We start from the raw sequence: 17,759 nt of genomic DNA on the forward strand, positions 1-17,759 counted from the left end.
AATGGCCAAGAGCAGTTAGCAAAAAGGTTTCTGGAAAATCATGAGACTAATGTAGAAATCAAACTCGAGCATGTGAACAGACACACTTTTGTGAATGCCCATTGAAAGTATGAGAGAATGAACTCTAAACCGTTCTGAAGTAGAAAAGTACCATGAAAATCCTCAAAGAAAATTGACATTTAAAATCAATCATTTATATTATAAAGTAGGGGAAAATACTATTCTGATTGGATAACTACATTGGTTTTATCTGTATCCTAAACACAGATTTCACAAATATAAAATAATAAGCTCTGTGTTTGTTTGTATATTTAAAAGATAATCATAGGAACACACAGTATAGTTGGGAAACAGAAATGAACATGAGGATTTCCTATGAATCCCTCACACAAAAAGGATCAAATGGCCTTAAAAACAGATGTTGTCTTCATGGTTAAAGGATATGAAAATCCCATTGCCTCCTTTATTCCTGCCACCCTGCACCCTCCAGAAGCACCCCTCATTTCTCTTTTACATTAACACCACAAGGATTGGCTATATCCCAATGAACTTACTCAGATAAACACAATGCGGTTTTCTTTTAAAATAAGCCTTTACTGAATATATCAACAAGGTACTGTATAGTGTAGAGTGAAGTTTGTAGTTAACAAAGTGTGCGACATGGTAGGTCTCAGAGGATGTGTGATGCAGAATCTTCCAGCCCCTTGTCAGAGAGAACACGCTAAACACAAACCAGAAGCAAATCAACATATGGTTCAAACAATAACAAATCATCAGGATTAACTTTCAGTGAATATACACTAGTCCTACGAGGGACACGCGGTTGGCAATGTCTTCACGTTGTCTCAAATTGGTTATAAATCTTACAGCCCACGGACACCTTTACAAACGTCCCTGTGTGTGTGTGTGTGTGTGTGTGTGTGTGTGTATGCATGTGTTTGCAGGTTTTATACTAATTTAAAAATGCCTGTTGCAATGGCCTTGTTTTGTGCTCTTCTGGTGGGTGTGCAGCTAGAAAAAGAAAAAAAAAACTACAAGCAAAAGTATCTCATTTGTTGCAACAATAGTATCATCGTGTACAGAACTTTTTCCCCACAATTATCGATGAGCATCCCCATTGCCAACAGCTGTCTTTAGACACTGCTGAAGATGTGATAGATGTAAGCTACATCTTCTTACCATTAGTATTTTGACTTTCTAAAGAGTATCAGGCAAGATTTGACAAGACCAAGAATGACAAGTGTTTTGTGTGTAAGTATCTTTTTCCCTTTGGGGCACTGTTTTCTGCTTTGTTTTCCCACATAGCATGGAAGGGTAAGTCATGAGCAAAACTGCTACGCTCATGTTCTAAAGTAAAATGTTATGTCTCCTTGTTATAGGTTAAAGGAAAATGCTAGAAACAAAGATGCCAATGGAATTAACCACTTCACTGTTTAAAAGCTGCAACGACCTCTGCAGCTGAGGTCTGCCGATCAAGTGAAGCCTGTGCTCCCTGCGGACTATGACACTTTTGCCTCGTGTTTTGAATGGATGCTTTGCTCACGACAGGAAGAGCTTGTCCTCCCCAGGGGGGAAGGAAGTTCTGATTTGTGTGAGACAACCAAAACCGTTATGATCAGCACTAGTAGGAGACGGAGCTGCAATATTAGCTACTTCATTAATACTTTTCACCAGACTGGTCACATTACACTTTTTGTTTTTAACCTCAGGAAAAAAATGTCTAATATATTTTCAGTAAACATCCAGATAATTAGAAAGTACATTATTTCTCACAGGGGAGAATGTTTTCCACTTGTTACACAAGGAAAATAGGCAAGGGGATGTATCCCTCATATCTGTCTGTGATTGTCCCATACAAGGGGTGCTAATGCACCTGACAGTGTTGGAGGGAAGCCCAGGGTCCCTCCTTGATCAAACACATCTCCCCAAACAAGTAGGTATGAACAACTACCCTGGGTAGGAATAACTGCCAATATGTGTGTGTGATCGTGGCTATGCCTGTTCCTTTTGGAATGTCCTCTGTACAGTGACAGGTAGAGAGCTCTGAAAGCAGTCAGATACCACCTGAAATCACATCATTTTGTCAGACAGCATCAAGCTCTTTATAAGCCAGTGAGCACGGCTGTTTTCCATGGTCTTGGCCTGAACTTTCAACCTTGACTCTTGACTAATCATTTCAAAATACACAATAATGACAGCAAAAGAGGCCCAAATGCAGAGTAGATGTATCAGCAAAACAGATTCCCATGACTAAAAATGCCAATCCAAGCATAATCCTCCAGGGATGGTTGTTCAGCAATTTTCATAAGACACACTAGACATCACAGTTTCTATGATGTGCTTTCTATCCTGGTCTAGACGACAGCCAAGGTATAACAAATGGGAGACTGATTTTCATTTTAGCAGTCTTTGTTATGTTGTGCATAAGATCAAAATAAAGCCTGTAACCAGGCTTCTGTCTCTTCAGGAACGTTTTCTAGCAGAGGGACTATTTCAGACCATCCTGACCATTTCACATGACTGGGTCTCCATTGTACCACTTAAGCCCCAGATAATTCTGTGAATCCCATAAGACATTTTGGGAACCTTGTTCTTCCTGACCCAAAGCAAAGAAGTTCCAGCAGCCAAAAATCCCACTGGGGGTTTAACATACAACACAAATAAATGAGAATGATTATTTTGTGGGTAACAAAAATAAAAGCCCTCAAAAGTCAAAGTACCATCATTTGAACACACAGTTTTACCTACACAGCCAAGGGGCAGAGGACAGTGCAAGGGAATCGTCCAGCTAAGCACATAAAGCCCCACGTCATTGTCCTGATGGTAGGTGGCTTACTGCTATATTCATCACCTTCACGGACTATTCTTTCCCTTCACTGCATGGACCTAGCTTTAAAAGAACAACAGCCAAAACCCTCCAGCTAATAGACTAAAATGGAAACCAGAGTCACTTTAGAATTAATTGAAATTAATTCGTAGCTAAGTTCAGCTCTACTGACTGCACAGTTTCAATTCTTGTGTCTACAACATTATAGCTTCAGTTACATTCTCTGCTTATTCTGAGGGACAAGGGAGACTAAAACATATAAGTTGGGGTATATTATTAAAGAAAATAAAGCTCTTACTATAAAGAAAAAGTTGCATAGCATTTTATACCTAAGCTTTTACAAAGAAGACACATCACAGTTTTATTTTGCTTAGAGGAGAGAGAGGGAGAGAGAAAGAGAGAGAAAGATGATTGTGACAATTACTTCATGGATCCCTAAAACAATGGCCAGCAGTAAAGGAAATAGGCAGCACAGAATGAAATGTCTAAATTTGATTTTAAAAAGAATTTTCCAAGGAGGAGTTTTAGATAATGTATGTGACCTATAGCCCTTCTATATCTAAGGGATGGCATGGATTAAGTTACGCATGTTTTCTGAAGATGGAACATTGCCTCAGAAATATCTAGAATTAAGCACAGACATCCCTCTCTTCCTATGCCCTCTGCTCTACCAGGATTAGGGGTAGGAGCCTTCACTCTCTGACTTGTTCATTTTTCATTGGTTGTCCTGCTAATGTAAGATTGATTATCCCTCTACAATTCCCAAAGTAGAGGAACATCCACAATTGAAAAGGAACAAATAAAATTTCAAAAGTGGAAAACAGGATCAAAGTCAGTCTGAGGTGGAAACCAGGTATTGCTTTAAAAAAATGTATTATTTTGGCCAGTTTTGATGTGTCCTTACAGAATTATTAGCAGTGAAAATTAGTATGGGTTTTAAAATGTGTCAGTACATATAGATGTTTTGTGCAGCCAAGAGTGGCATCCATAATTTTCTGGGAAATACTGAGCAGAGGGAGAAAAACAAAGGTGGCATAAACAATTAATCATGAAAATATATGGGAGATGATTGGAAGACAAGAATTTGCCAGGGGGATAAAAGTATTAATTCAAGCTATTTCAACATGGTATTGGCAAAGTCAATTGATATAGATGAACAGAACCACTGATCAGTTTTTTTTTGTCTAAATAGTATCAGTGATTTTCAAATAAGAGATTGTAGTATATTCCAAACACTGATCTCTTGTTCGTCTAAATATCATGTTGACATAGCTTCAGTGAATCTACCCAAATAATTCTCATTATCAAAAATAATTCCATTCAATATAATTCTTCCCTTTAATTTTATTAGCCTCTTCTAAAAAAGTATTCTAGAATATATCTCTGTTGAATGTGATTCAACCTGATGTATGATTTGAATAGTAACACTTTCAAAGGGAGTTTCTTGCTAGGACATCACACCAGTCCCTGAAGATGACTGAAATCAGACTCAAGTTTCTAGCCCTGTAACCACATAGGGCCAGGGAAGCATGAAGGGTGATTTTGAAGTTCCCAGTCAGACAACCAACCCCTGGGTTTTAAGGTCTTTTCAAATCTTATCTCAATTTTCTTGAATCTGTCACGTTGGGTTAACTTATTTCACGGGAACTGGCTTCCTCTCGACGCTTTCTGTGTTTCCTGCACTGGGTCAAATCAGGGTAACTACCTCCATCCTCACAGAATTTTTCACTTGTCTTCCAGACCAGGTGGTATAGAAATAGCAGGAAAATATCTGGGCCACTTCTTGTTTCACCCCTAGTACTCATCTCACCCTGATGAGTCCATTTTAATCTGCCCTTTCATCTGACCACCAGGAATTTACTCTGACAGCTTCAACAGCAAAATGGTTAATGTGCATTATAAGGAAGAATCACTTGTTCTTTCGCCTTGGCGTTGGGTTCTCATTGTACAACCCTGTACAGTACTTTAGCAACTATTTTTTTTTTTAAGATTTAAAAAGCAAAGAGTTACAAAACTGTTTGTAATTAACTTGAAATAGAAAAGATAGCACTTTTTTTTAAATCCCATTATATAGTACACCGTATAAATTACAGAGTATTCAAATGCACAAATGCATCTGTGTAACATTTATCAAATGTAATTCGCGTGTCTCTAGGTGCACACACGTGTGTGAGCTCAAGAGTCTCATCCTCGCCTCCACAAGGCCGGCCCTCTGGCTGTCACGTGTGGCAGTGCTCCAGGTCTGGCACGCTGCTGTTGCAGTATCGCATGTTGTTGGGGATATGGCAGTCTGTGTAATTAATGCCCCCGTTTGGGGTGTAAATGGGCTGCAGTCTGAAATCTCCTTTAAGGAGCTGATCGTTATTTAAGGAGACGATCTGAAAACTGGTTTCCGTCATCTCCAGGATGGAGTTGTCCTTCTTGGTGCCGGCCTCGCAATAGTCGTCTTTCCGCCGGCCCCGGTTGTATTTCCACTTCTGGGAGGTGTAGCGCCCCTTTTTGTGCATGTGCCAGCAGAAGACGCTGAGCAGGACCACGAGCACGAATATCACGGCGCCCCCGATCAGGCCGGCCAGCAGGAAGGGGGAGCCCATGCTGCGGGAAGTCGCCTGCTCGTGGCTGGAAGCCGTGTTGCTGCCGTTGTTCGGGTAGGAGGCGTGCGTGGTGGCCTCGGAACAAACGGTGTCTTCCACCGCGCGGTAGTTGAAAGCATCCAGCGGCACCAAACAAACCCGGTAGGTGGATCTGGGCTCCAAATTAACCAGGCTCAGGTGCTGCTTCTCGCCGCTGACGATGCGCTCCTGAACGATGCCCCCCACTAAACTGTGGCCCATCTTCACCCACGTGAGTTTGTAGGCCGTGACGGTGAAGAGGGACAGCCAGCTCACTTGGATGGAAGTATCATTCACAAAGTGGACAGAGAGCTGGATCCGCTCGGAAATCGGCGGGGTCACTCTTTCTCTGCCGTCCCAGTCGGGAATCGTGGGGAGTTTGGCCGTGGTGGGCCCGGGAGGCGTGTAGCCCCTGCTAGGGCTGGGGACGGACAGCGTGGGAGGCTGGGTCGTCAGGGAAGCCGTACTTGGCGCGGGGGTGAAGAGAGGCAGGCCCGGGGTTGTGGTGGGACACGACAAAAGATTCATATTCAGTTCCCTGACGGCCATCCCGCGCACTTGCTCAGGACCTTGGCACATGAAACCCCGCACGTTGAGAGACGAAGGGATGTACTTGAGCCACTCCGTGACCCATTTAATACTGCAGTCACAAAACCAAGGGTTATTCCGGGCGGTGAGCTGCTTCAGGTTGGACAGATTATCAAAGACCCCTTGAGTCAGCATTCGCAGCTGGTTGTTGGATATGTCCAGCCGTTCCAGCTTTCGGAGATTGGAGAAGGCCGTCAAAGGGATGTGGTTTATCTGGTTGTCCTGCAAATACAGCCTGATCAGATGCGTACCTGGCAGATCAGGAGGAGGGCGGGAGAGCGAATTACGCACGATTGAAAATTCCTTGAGCTTGGTGAGATGGCTGAAGGTGCCCTCGGCAATGCCCTTGTTGGTCAGGAGGTTCCCGTCCACGATCAGACGCTCCAGGCTCGTCAGATTCTGAAAGGCCATGTCTGATATGACAGCAATTCGATTCTCATCCACTCTCAGCTCTTGCAAGTCCACGGGAAGTCCAACAGGCACACTGCTCAGGTGGTTCTTAGACAAAAACAACAACTTGAGGCTAATAGCCTCCCGGAAGGCCCCATCCTCCACCCCCACTGTGGATATAGAGTTATCATCCAGGTGTAGCTCTTCAAGCTTCAAGAGCTGGGCAAGAGCAGCCCGTGAAATGGTCTGAATGTTGTTTTCCTGCAAATGGAGAACTCTGACATTCTTGGGAAGGTTCATGGGGAATTCATCCAGTTGGTTGCCATAAAGGTAGACCGTGTGCACCGACTGTACGTTGTGCAGTTCCGCAGGAAATCCAGCATTATTAATTTGGTTGTTGTGGAGGTAGAGTACGGTTACGCCCTCCGGGATCCCAAGAGGCACTGAGGTCAAGCTTCGCTCGTTACAGTAGACAAAGTTCCTGTCGCAGCGGCACACGGTAGGACAGGCCAGGAGTTTTGACACTTGTGAGTAGAGCCCCAGGGAAATGATAAGCCAAGACTTCAGGAAAAAAGCCCTATGGCTGGGCCACTTTGTGGTCTGCAGGCCCATTTCTGAAGTACAGAAATAAAATACAATGTGGTGGGGAAAATAAAAAAAAAAAAAAAAAACAGATAGCAAAATCAAAATGACTAGACCGGGTCCTGTCAAAGTCTAGAACTCCAGCTGGAGGAAACGCCCTGAGGGCGTATGGTAAATAATCTTCCTGCTGTCTCTGGTCTTATCAGCCTGCGTTGCCCTCTTTGCTGTTGTCTTCCATGTGCAAAAAAATTCAACAGGGAGAACTTTCCACACAGGCAATGGGTGATGCCAAGTTATCAGCGGTTTCGGCAAGCCCAGGAGGGCAGGCAGAACTCCCTTCTTCTTTTGCGGGTCAGGCCAGCCTTGATTAGCCTAGGAATTTCTTGCGTAAACTCAATCTGCAATCTGTTGTAGGAAAGAAAAGAAGAAATGGTCAGGTACGGGCGGAAATGGAAGAAATGTCAACATGACTACAAGCCTTTCAAACACAATGCGCTTGGGACTAAATTTGGAGAGGTGGAGTGGTTGGACTTAAGAGGTATTTTAAGTAAGAGTAGTTCAGTTGAACAGGTATAATAAATCACTAAAATATCTTATCCTGAAAAGGAAACCATACTGTTACCTATCAATATCAATAACCACATTGTGGAATTTTACATCCTAATCATTACCTCAGTCTCCTAAATATCTACTTGCATATCCAAACAGGTTAAGTGCCACAGGTACACTGCTGAATCCACCAGATCAGTTAATAATCACCACTTACAAATCCTAGTGGTCACAGTCTTGTTTCAGGATGGAGATGGTAACTGAGCAACTGGTAAAACTGAGGGGAAAAATGTGAAGCCCTATACAGTCATATATTTCAAAAATGCAAAATGAGGACTTAAGAAAGTCGTGTAAAAAGATACATCCTTATCAAAAAGTTATTCCTAGTTCATTATATTTCCAAAAATATTTATCATATATGATCTTTCAGATACTCTGCTATAAAAAAGCTGTAGCGGTTGCCATTTCTCTTTAAAACGTATTTTGAAACTCTGATACAGAAGTTTATTCATGCTTAATGGAGAACTTTAGAGACTGCAATGTAAAGAACACAGTGTAAAGGTTATCGAGATTATTCATGTTATCTATCACCCAGAGATAATGGAGCAAATTAGTTTATTTACTTCCTTTTTTCTATGCATATACTTAACAAAATTGGAATCATCATTTTTCTTTCTGTTACCTAATGGTATGTCATGAGGAAATTCCTACGTCATTAAAAAAAATCATTCAAAATAAAACAGATGCATCCTACGGACCATCTGCAATGAGGCAGTATACACATAATGCACAGAAGCAAGTGTGAAGGCAGAGAGATGACTTCTCTTTCCTTTCCCACTTCTTGCCTTCCCTCCTGTTTCTCTTCCTCCAAAATGGCTTACACTCAAGTCACCAAGGACAATGATCATGCTCCAGTGCATGACACATTTCTACTTGTCCCCTCCTTTTGGACCTCCAGGACCAGATGAGATACACCATGGTGATCCATGGTGATCCCCTTTAAGATCTGCCCAGATCGTGACTGCAGATAAAGTTTTTATCAACAACACCTTCCTCCTGTCTGTGCTTTCCTGTTTCCTGCTAAAAGAAGGACTTTTAGCAAATTTTGAAACGACAGAAGACACAGTTGAGGAAATCAAGGCAATGCACAGATAATAATCATGTCTTCTTGTTCCAGAATGTATTCCATCTGTTTTTAGATTAGAGAGGTAAAGAAGTTAATTGGAAGGTGCAAGATTTGATTTCCCTACAAAATAAGCGGACATGACAGGACACGGCAAGCCGCGAGTCTCTTAATTCTCACCAATACACAGAGATTGAAACAACTTATATCTAAAAAAGCACAGACAAACTATTTGAAATTGTTCCTTTAGCTATCTTGAGAATTATAATTTAAAAAGAAAAAAAAAATACCAGTGGAAATGTTATTTAAGTGTCAAGGATATTGTAAATTTGTTCTACAATTCAAAAGATTATACATCATGTAAAAAAATGCCTTTGATGACCAGAAATAGTAAAATCCATCATTTATTGTTTAGGAAACTTAAAAAAGGGGGTGGCAGAGGAGGAGATGTGATATGATGCTTTATTAAAATTCAAGGATTATGTAATTAAAAAAAAAATCCTTGCAAATATTTGTTTTGCCACGGAAAGGGAGTCATTCTCTCTGGAAGAAATCTCTCTATATGCTTAAAGAATCATTTATACAATGAAGGGTAAGCATAGGAAAAATGAGTTTAATGCCATCAGCTTGATGCCATCCTTAGCCCAACTTTCAAGCCATCTTGATGTTCCCTAATATCCTGCTACTCATGTGTGGTCTTTGGTCCAGCACCAGGATCCTGACTTGGGAAGCAGCAGAAACAGCACCTCAGGCCCAAAATCTGCTTTGTTAGCAAGAGCCTCCGGTGAAAACATTAAAGTTTGGGAAGCACTGCCCTAAATACCCCTGACACCTTACTTCATCATTCATGTTTTAATTTACTAAATGTAAAATAAAGGCAAGAGCATGTCACATGACTCTTTTGAGAAGAGTAAAGGCCTAAGGCATACTAATCACTTTTGTCCCCAGGAGATAGTCTCAAATTACATCTTATATGTAAATCACTTCTTCGGAAGAGCAGTGCAATGACTATATATGTCATTTAGCCTCAAAGGGAAAATGTTTATCTGGATACAAATGCACAGTTATTTGCAATCAGAAGAGCTCATTTTTATAAAGTGTTTAAGAACAAAAAAACCATTTGGTGCTATCAGCATTACTCTTCAGAAGAGGCAGAAAAGTGAGATTTAAGAATAGAATCTAATATGTTTTTGAGTATTTCACTGTAATCTTCAAAGTGTGACGGTAGCACATGATGAACAGAATGTCCTAAGTGAGAAAAACAGCAGCCTGAGGGTTTCTAAGTTCCTATGTAAAAAGAAAAGAGGCTTCTAAATTGTGTCTCCAAGCCAAGTTGTTAGGGCCTAAGAAACAAAGCAATACTTGAGGATGACAGGCATTACTCAAAGTTCATCAGCTAACAGCCTCAAGGACACTATCACTGGGAGTTAACCGGTACTCAGGGATGGACCTAGAAACCATTATTATGCATCCAAATTGTAAATTTTCCACTTGCCTGAACCCTGTCCTCAGTAAGGAGAGAATAGGCCCCATCAACCCTCTGCCCCCGTCTTGCTCTCTTGCAGGCATATTTTACTCATGAGTGGTTCTTTTATAATTATGTAAGAAGATGATGTGATCCTGAAGAAAGCTCCTAATAAGATTACATGGGGCAAACTGTCACTGTTCATACACCTTAATAGAAGAAAAGACTCATCTAGATCACAATGTGTTGATCAGCTATGACAAGTTCAATTTTGAATGAAAATAAACTCTCAGAGCTTTCTTTGAGCTTCCTGGGAATCCCACAGAATAACAGCATATAGCAGATTTGTTTTGATCTTTGGATCAACAAAAGCCTATGCTTGTCAGTCATTATACTGTATCTTTGTTCAAATTAGTAGAAGTGTAAAATTACAAACACCTAGGCCATAATGATGTTATTTAAATTTTTAAATTAAAATTCCCTCTGTAGTTTCAGCCGTGGTTCCTACTGAACATGGAGGGTAGAGATCTGCTCAGATGTTAAGCTGGAGACCACACTTATACAGACAGCAAGATAATACAGTGGTCAAAACCTCAGGCCCTGAGTTCTCATCCTACTTCCGTCACCAAGTAGCAGCAGGATCTTGGATATATATTTAATCTTTCAAGGCTTAGTCTCCTCATCTGAAAACTGAGGATAATAATAGTTCCTAACTCCCAGCACTGTTGAGAGGATTAAATAAAATAATATCTATGAAAAGCTTATAAGGTGCCTGAACATGGCAAGAACATAATAAATAGAAACTATTATTTCCTATGTAATTATTATTAATGATATCCAAAGGGGTGAACTCCAATATGTAGAACAAAATACAGTCACCTTTGACCTACCAAGTTCTATGCACTTTCACCTATCCCAGAGTTTCTCAACCTTGGCCCTACTGACATTTTGTGCCAGATAACTTTTCGTTGTAGGGCTGCAGTGTGCATCTAAAATGTCCCCCAACCCTGCCATTTATATGTCCCCTGGGGTAACAAAATCACTCCCGGTTGTGAACGCTGACTATACCCGCTTACGAGTGCCTTACAAGGTTGGCATTATTACCATAATTTTCTAGAGGAAATTGAAGATAAGTTTCTAAGAATCTAAAAAGGCTTCTTGTCATGGACACCAAAAAAGCATGAAAATGTAATATGCTTTTTATTCATTCATTCAACCAATATTTACTGGGCACTAGAACGAGGTCACAGCTGTGTGCAGAACTCATGTGGGTTTTGGCCTCATGAAGATTAAAGTTTAGTGGCAGGTGGGGGAGGGGGGAGCAGAGAGAAATGAGCAAGCAGGGAATTAGGGTACCATGTAAAGAGCTCTACCCTGGCCCTTGGGGTATTAGGGAAAATGCTGCCAGGGAAGGATTGCCTCTGTGAAGATATGATGGAAAAGAAGGCCCATGCCAGGGAAGAGAGTCCAGAAGTTCTGCATACAGATCCAAGCTGTTTGTGACATGAAGCGAGATGAAGCTTAGCTCAGCTGAGAGAAGGAACGACACTGACCACACAGCACCTTCTCCCAGCTCACTGTCTGCCTCTTACTGAGGTGGTCATGCTGCTAGAAGATAATAAACAAACCCATGTCTCAAAATCGTCAGGTGTATTTCATGTATAAGGCAAAAATACTGAGAATAAAAAATTGCTTTACCAGATGAACTGCAAATATTGAGAGCAAAAGTTTTTTTTTAAAAAAAATGTCTTCCCTATTTGTTTGAATAGTATATTGAATATGTTTCCCCTCCAGGAAACTAGAGATTATGAAGAATAGCTTAATGGAAGGTGCTAGCTAAAAACAGGAATTTTCATTTAAAGGAGATAACAGTTTCAAAAGCCTGAGTGTAAATCAATGTGCAAAAAATGCTCTTTGGGGACAGCACGAACCTGGCCCTGCCAGTCTCTTAAAGATGACAGTAACAGCAGCAGTTATTCCAGGCGACTTTACTTTAACTCTGTTCATAGGAACTGAGACTCAAAGCACGTAAGTCATGCAAAAGCTTTCTGCAAAGCATCTCTCTCCTAGTGCTGCGGAAGTTTTTTTTATTTTTATTTTTCTAATTAATTCCAGGAGGCTGTATTCCAGGAGTGCTTAATAAACTCAGACTATAAAAATCATAGTACAGAAAATAAGAATTGTCAATAAGCACTGGCAATTGCATAATATAACGACACTATGACAAACCTAATAAAATCTTAATGGTTGCAGAACCAGCGGAATTGTGACAAGGCAGCACAGTGCGTGAAGCGGTATAAATAAGGAAGCTAAACCAAAGAGGGATTCTCCTAGCAAAGTTTCCTGGGGTTATATCTGACTTAGAGCTTCTGAAGTTAAGGAATTTCTGCTTAAAATCAGACACGTGCACATGCAGAATCCACAGGCCTAACTACACTACAAATGTCTTTATTACAATCTGGAAATACTAAAGCAATTTATAAATCTGTGCGCATTTCCACATCCCTGAAGATAGGTTATAAATACTGTTCGCACAATAACTGAGAGAGTTCTATAGTTAGCTGGCCAAGATGTGGGGATTAACAAAGGAATTTGGGGAAAATTCAACACCAGCTACCCTCTAACTTGAAACCATTTTTCTATCTCATTCACTGAAACTCTAACCAAGCCCCTTGAAGTTTCTCACTAGATGAATATTTTTCTTTACTAAGACAAAGAGAAAGAAGGGAAGAGGGAGAGAAGGAGGGCAGGAAGGAGGGGAAGAAAACAAGGAAACACTTTATTTAAACAGTTGACGATTTCCTGGCTCCAGTCAGTGTAGAATTGAAAACATTAAAATCAGACCCCAAATAAAAAACTATTCTCTTGGCAAACAGAAAATACTCCAACACATTTAGAGAGTTATTCTCACATGGTTTTCAACTGGTTCAAATAATAGGGGTAAGTTTAGAACAAACAACCAATGTTATAAAGTCAAACGCATAAACTTTGAGGACATATTCACGACTACCACATGCCTCTCTCAATCCACTAGGGAGCTCCCACAGATCGTCTCCTGGTCCCTTTAAAATCTTGGACTGCACGATGGTGGCCTCTTTCCACATCAGCCGCCACCTGCATGTTGGTTTGATCCAGAAGACAGAATGACCAGCTGTCTTGATGCCTTGAAAACAATTCCTGATAGCAACTGGCTTGGCAGTTGGTTGCCGGTAGTGAAGGGAAGCTTGTAGAGCAGAATTTCAGGGGGGGAAATGAATTGACAGAGTGCTAATAAAATATAAAATTATATGATCCTTAAAAGATGGACCTACAATAGTTCATATCTATGTACTTTCAATGCATTTCAAAGGGAAGTAGTTCAATTTATTCATAACGTTCATTCATTTGCTCAAACAGATCCCAAACATCTCCTGTGTCATAGAAAATAACTGATTTCTTACATTCTTCCCTTTGGTAAGAACTTTTTTCCCCCACTGCTTTGTACAGTGATTACCCAACCCCAAGTCACCAGGGGATGGTGGTGAAAAACGAGGGTTTCTGGGTCCCACCCTGCAGATTCTGGTTCCACAGGTCTGCGAAGGAGGCTGGGCTTGTGCCTTTTGTCAGCTTTGCCCAGGTAGGTCTGATAACCAGCCACGTTAGGGGTCTACTTTCCATCAGGAACTGCTTTCAGGGAATTGAGACAACTGGTCCTTCTCTCTTCTGGGTCAAACACACATGTGAGAGTTGGCTTGATGTCGTGAAAAGAGCAGGGAGTTTGGAGTCAGTCAGAATTTAGTTTTTGTCTCAACTCAACCACTCACACAGGGCATGATGACCACCTGACTAACCTCTCTGAGCCTCATGTTTTTCATCTCAAAGGGAATAATCAGCATGCCTATGGAACTGTTGGGAAGATTAGCCATAAAGCATGGAAAGTGAATAAGAAGAGAACCAATCAGGCACTCCATAAACTGGTGTAAGAGAGGGAGAGAAAGTGTAGTGCACAAGGAGTGGGGTCTGGAGAGAGAGGGCCCGAGCAGCTTTTCCACCTACTAGCTGTGTTAACTTGGGCACACGTAACGTCACCTCTCTGTGCCCCTGTTAACTCATGTAAAATGGAGAAAATAATAGTATTAATCTCTCATGGTTGTTGGAGGGCTGAGAAATCACTCAGACTATTATCGAACATGTGGAAAGCACACACTCATGCTGGTCATTCCTTCCTATCATTAACTTTCAACACTAACAAAACCTCCTGTGCGGGAAGCATTGGTTCCCAATCTGGTAGAGTGTTAGCTGTGCTGAATCTAACTTTCCTCCTTCACTCATTGATCATAGTTCTTTACTTTGGTGATACATATACATACATATCCACCATCCATCAACCCTGTCCCCAGGTGGAGACATTTCTTAAGTCAGTCAGTGAACAAGTGACAGGGCTGGGTCTCGAACCCAGGCATGGGCTGCAGAACCTTGCTCCCAACCTCTGTCCTGCCTCCCTGTAAGCTCCAGGCAGACAGAGGCCGTTCTGCTTTTGCTCACTGTTATTTCCCCAAAGCCTACAGCAGCACGTGGCAAGCATTCAGAAACTGTGTGTGGAATAAATGAACGAATCAAAGGACGACCTTCAGATGATTACTTTGTTTGAAAAGGCAGTCTGTAAAAACTCTTCGACATCTTCAATCTGAGGTCCCATAAGGAATCACTGAGATAATATTTCAGAACGGCTTTCAAGGGTTTTAAGCTCCCCTAACCTATCCGGAGAGATTGAAGGAGAGATACAGAGATGGATGGATAGTTCCTGAACATAAAGAAACTAGTTGACCTTCGCAAAAGGCACAGAACATGCAACTAGAAAATAATTGCAATTACTATAGCACTATACTTGTTTTACAAAATATCATCAAATTCTAGTCTCTTACTGACCTATAGCACTGCTGAAATGGGGTCAGCTGGAATCATTATTGCAAACTTGGTTTGATGAGAAGTATGTCCATACCTGACAGTTCAGTTCTACAATGCTTGTAACATGAAATCAGGTAAGTCTTTGTGGTTTATCACAAAAAAAATATGTCTTTATGCTCATATAATATTAATAGCTTCTAAATATTTACATAAATTCAATATAACAGTTCAACTGAACTTTAATTGGTTACTACTTTGCCATTCCACACAGTCAGAATCAAAATAAAATAGGCCAGTATCTTTGAAAGCTATAAAAAAGTGTACAATAAAAATAAACTGATCCAAAAATATAAACATGGCCTACTTCCCCACCAAAGCATTGTATCACATATGTAATACACATAATAAAACAGAAAATCTCACGTCTCCTTCACAAGGAAAATATAGATTTCAGTTGGCAATATTGATTAGATGCATGAAATGAAATTACATAGTGTATATTTCCAGGTGAGTTATCCGGTTTTGAGTCTAAAAAAATGAAAAATTCATTGCTTAAGCCTATTTTGGTATCACAGGGATGGCTCTGAATGTAAATGGTATAAAATGTCCTCACTGAATAAATAGGTTTTTACAATGTGCCTTCTCATCTTCAGAACACCTGTCATGCTGTGGTGTCAGGCTATGTTCAGGGGACAAATTCTGCACTGGGGGGACAAGAGGGTATGACATAAGAAAATTATTATTTCTTATCTTTGACCCTCTTCTCTCAAGGCCATCCCCCAAGCCCCGCCCGGAACATGACCAGATATTATGGGTTAAGATCAAATCAAGTCATTTCCAAAGCTTAAAAAAAACTCCAGATGGCATTATATCTAGTTTAGCTACTCAGTACACATAAGGAATATTTCAAAGGAAAATATTTAAAATACACACAATAGATTTGAAAAGCCATCTTTTAAAAAAATCCATACTGGTGGCCTTTCTCATTTGAATGAATTTTAAGATATGTTCTCCAAACACAGAGGAATGGAAACATACAAATAGATCCTTTTATTGGTTTACACACAATCAGAGCTCTGCTTTCATTGAGGGATATTATAGCTTTTAAACTTTACCCCAAAGGCAAAAAGCTTGTATTTTCTTAAGTATATGGTGTCAATTAATTTTAACCACTTAATTCTTTGTTTTTTAAAAAAAGAACTCCCACCAATAATAATAATAATAATAATAATAATAAAACCCTCAGGAGCAGATGAATGACTTTTGACTTTTTTTATTTAAGGAAAGCAAGCTATAGTCTGACTTAGTCCATATCAGCCAGGCACATGTGCACACAATGGCCACCAGAGGGAGGCAACACAGCTGAAAGGTGGTCCCAACAACACACACACACACACACACACACACACACGCAGACATGTGCATTTCACATGAGAAGATAGTTTTGACTGACTTTTCATCTTTGTCTCAACCACTGATGTTTGTCCAGAAAAAAATAAAACGCAAGCTTAGGAGAGTTCTGTGAAGTTTGGGATGATAAAAAAGATTTAAGCCCTGGCATGGTGGCTCATGCCGGTAATACCGGCACTTTGGGAAGCCGAGACCAGCGGATCGCTTGAGGCCTGAAGTTCAAGACCAGCCTGGGTAACATAGCGAGACTCTGTCTCTACAAAAAATACAAAAACCAGCTGGGCATGGTGGTGTGTACCCATAGATAGTCCCAGTTACTTGGAAGGCTGAGGCAGAAGGATCGCTTGAGCCCAGGAGTTTGAAGCTGTGGTTAAGTGAGCTGCGACTGCACCACTGCACTCCAGCCTGGGAAGCAGAGTGAGATTCTTTCTCCCCCCCCCCAAAAAAAAGAAGAAGAAGAAGAGGAGGAAGATTTAAAGCAGTGAGAGTGATAAGGAGAGCATCCTATGCTTGAAGACTGAGTCACTAATGCCTTCCTTAGGTACAGTCCCACACTTAAGTGAATACAGGCCCTGGTCCTTGGAAATACTGTAAATGGTCTATAAAATTCTATCTTATAAAGTATTCCATCTCCAAAACAGGTCTGCTGTCTGAGACAAAACGAGGAAAAAGACACATGAGTGGGCAACAACTTCATGTGCTATTGTTTCCCATGGGCTTTCCTTTTTTCAAAAAAAAAAAAAAAATTACCTCAATGGTTCTCTGATGCTTAAAATTTTATTTGTAAGCCAATTCCTTTAGATTTGTATGTTATTCTCTCCAGAGATGCACATGTTTGGGGCAAACATTCCAAATCGAGTGAAATGGATCAGACCTTTTCTTAAAGCTAGTATTTCTCAACGTTTCCTTCATCAGATAGTTGTTGAGTGGCAGCTACAGTGTGTCTGATTCAGTTTGAGGGCCGTGTGACACAAAGGTGAACAAGACAGATCAAGTCTCTATAGTCATGTAGTAATATGTCAAGAAAGTAAGAGGAAATAAAACCAAGAGAAACTGTAAATTTGAGATTTGAAGTGGTAAAACTTTGAGCAATGTCATGACAGAAATACAGTCACAGAGAATAATGAGGAGTTGCAGAGTAGGTTTAAATATGGCAGCCATGGATGGCACCTTGGAGAACGGGATTCCCAAAGAATGAGGCCTTGTTAAAGATGGGGGATCCAGGGTGCAGAAGGACAGAATGTCGGAGAAGAGAGGGTAATATAGTGTTAGGCCTAAGTAAGAATAGACACAAAGGTACAAGGGAGAGAGAGCCTGACCTCTTAG

At 40.8% G+C, this 17,759-nt stretch overlaps 1 protein-coding gene across 2 annotated transcripts in view; it reads right to left on the reverse strand.

Moving 5' to 3' along the window:
- Nucleotides 1-568: 568 nt before the first annotated feature.
- FLRT2 (fibronectin leucine rich transmembrane protein 2) overlaps nucleotides 569-17,759 on the reverse strand; it is an 88,869-nt gene continuing 71,678 nt past the window's right edge. For both annotated transcript variants that reach the window (XM_045562424.1, XM_045562433.1), the window contains exon 2: nucleotides 569-7,404. In XM_045562424.1, coding sequence (XP_045418380.1) covers nucleotides 5,047-7,029 — 1,983 coding nt within the window. In that variant the 5' untranslated portion in view covers nucleotides 7,030-7,404 and the 3' untranslated portion in view covers nucleotides 569-5,046. The remainder of the gene's footprint in view (nucleotides 7,405-17,759) is intronic.

This window comes from Lemur catta, chromosome 1 (genome assembly GCF_020740605.2).
Source record: "Lemur catta isolate mLemCat1 chromosome 1, mLemCat1.pri, whole genome shotgun sequence".
Taxonomy (NCBI): Eukaryota; Metazoa; Chordata; class Mammalia; order Primates; family Lemuridae; genus Lemur; species Lemur catta.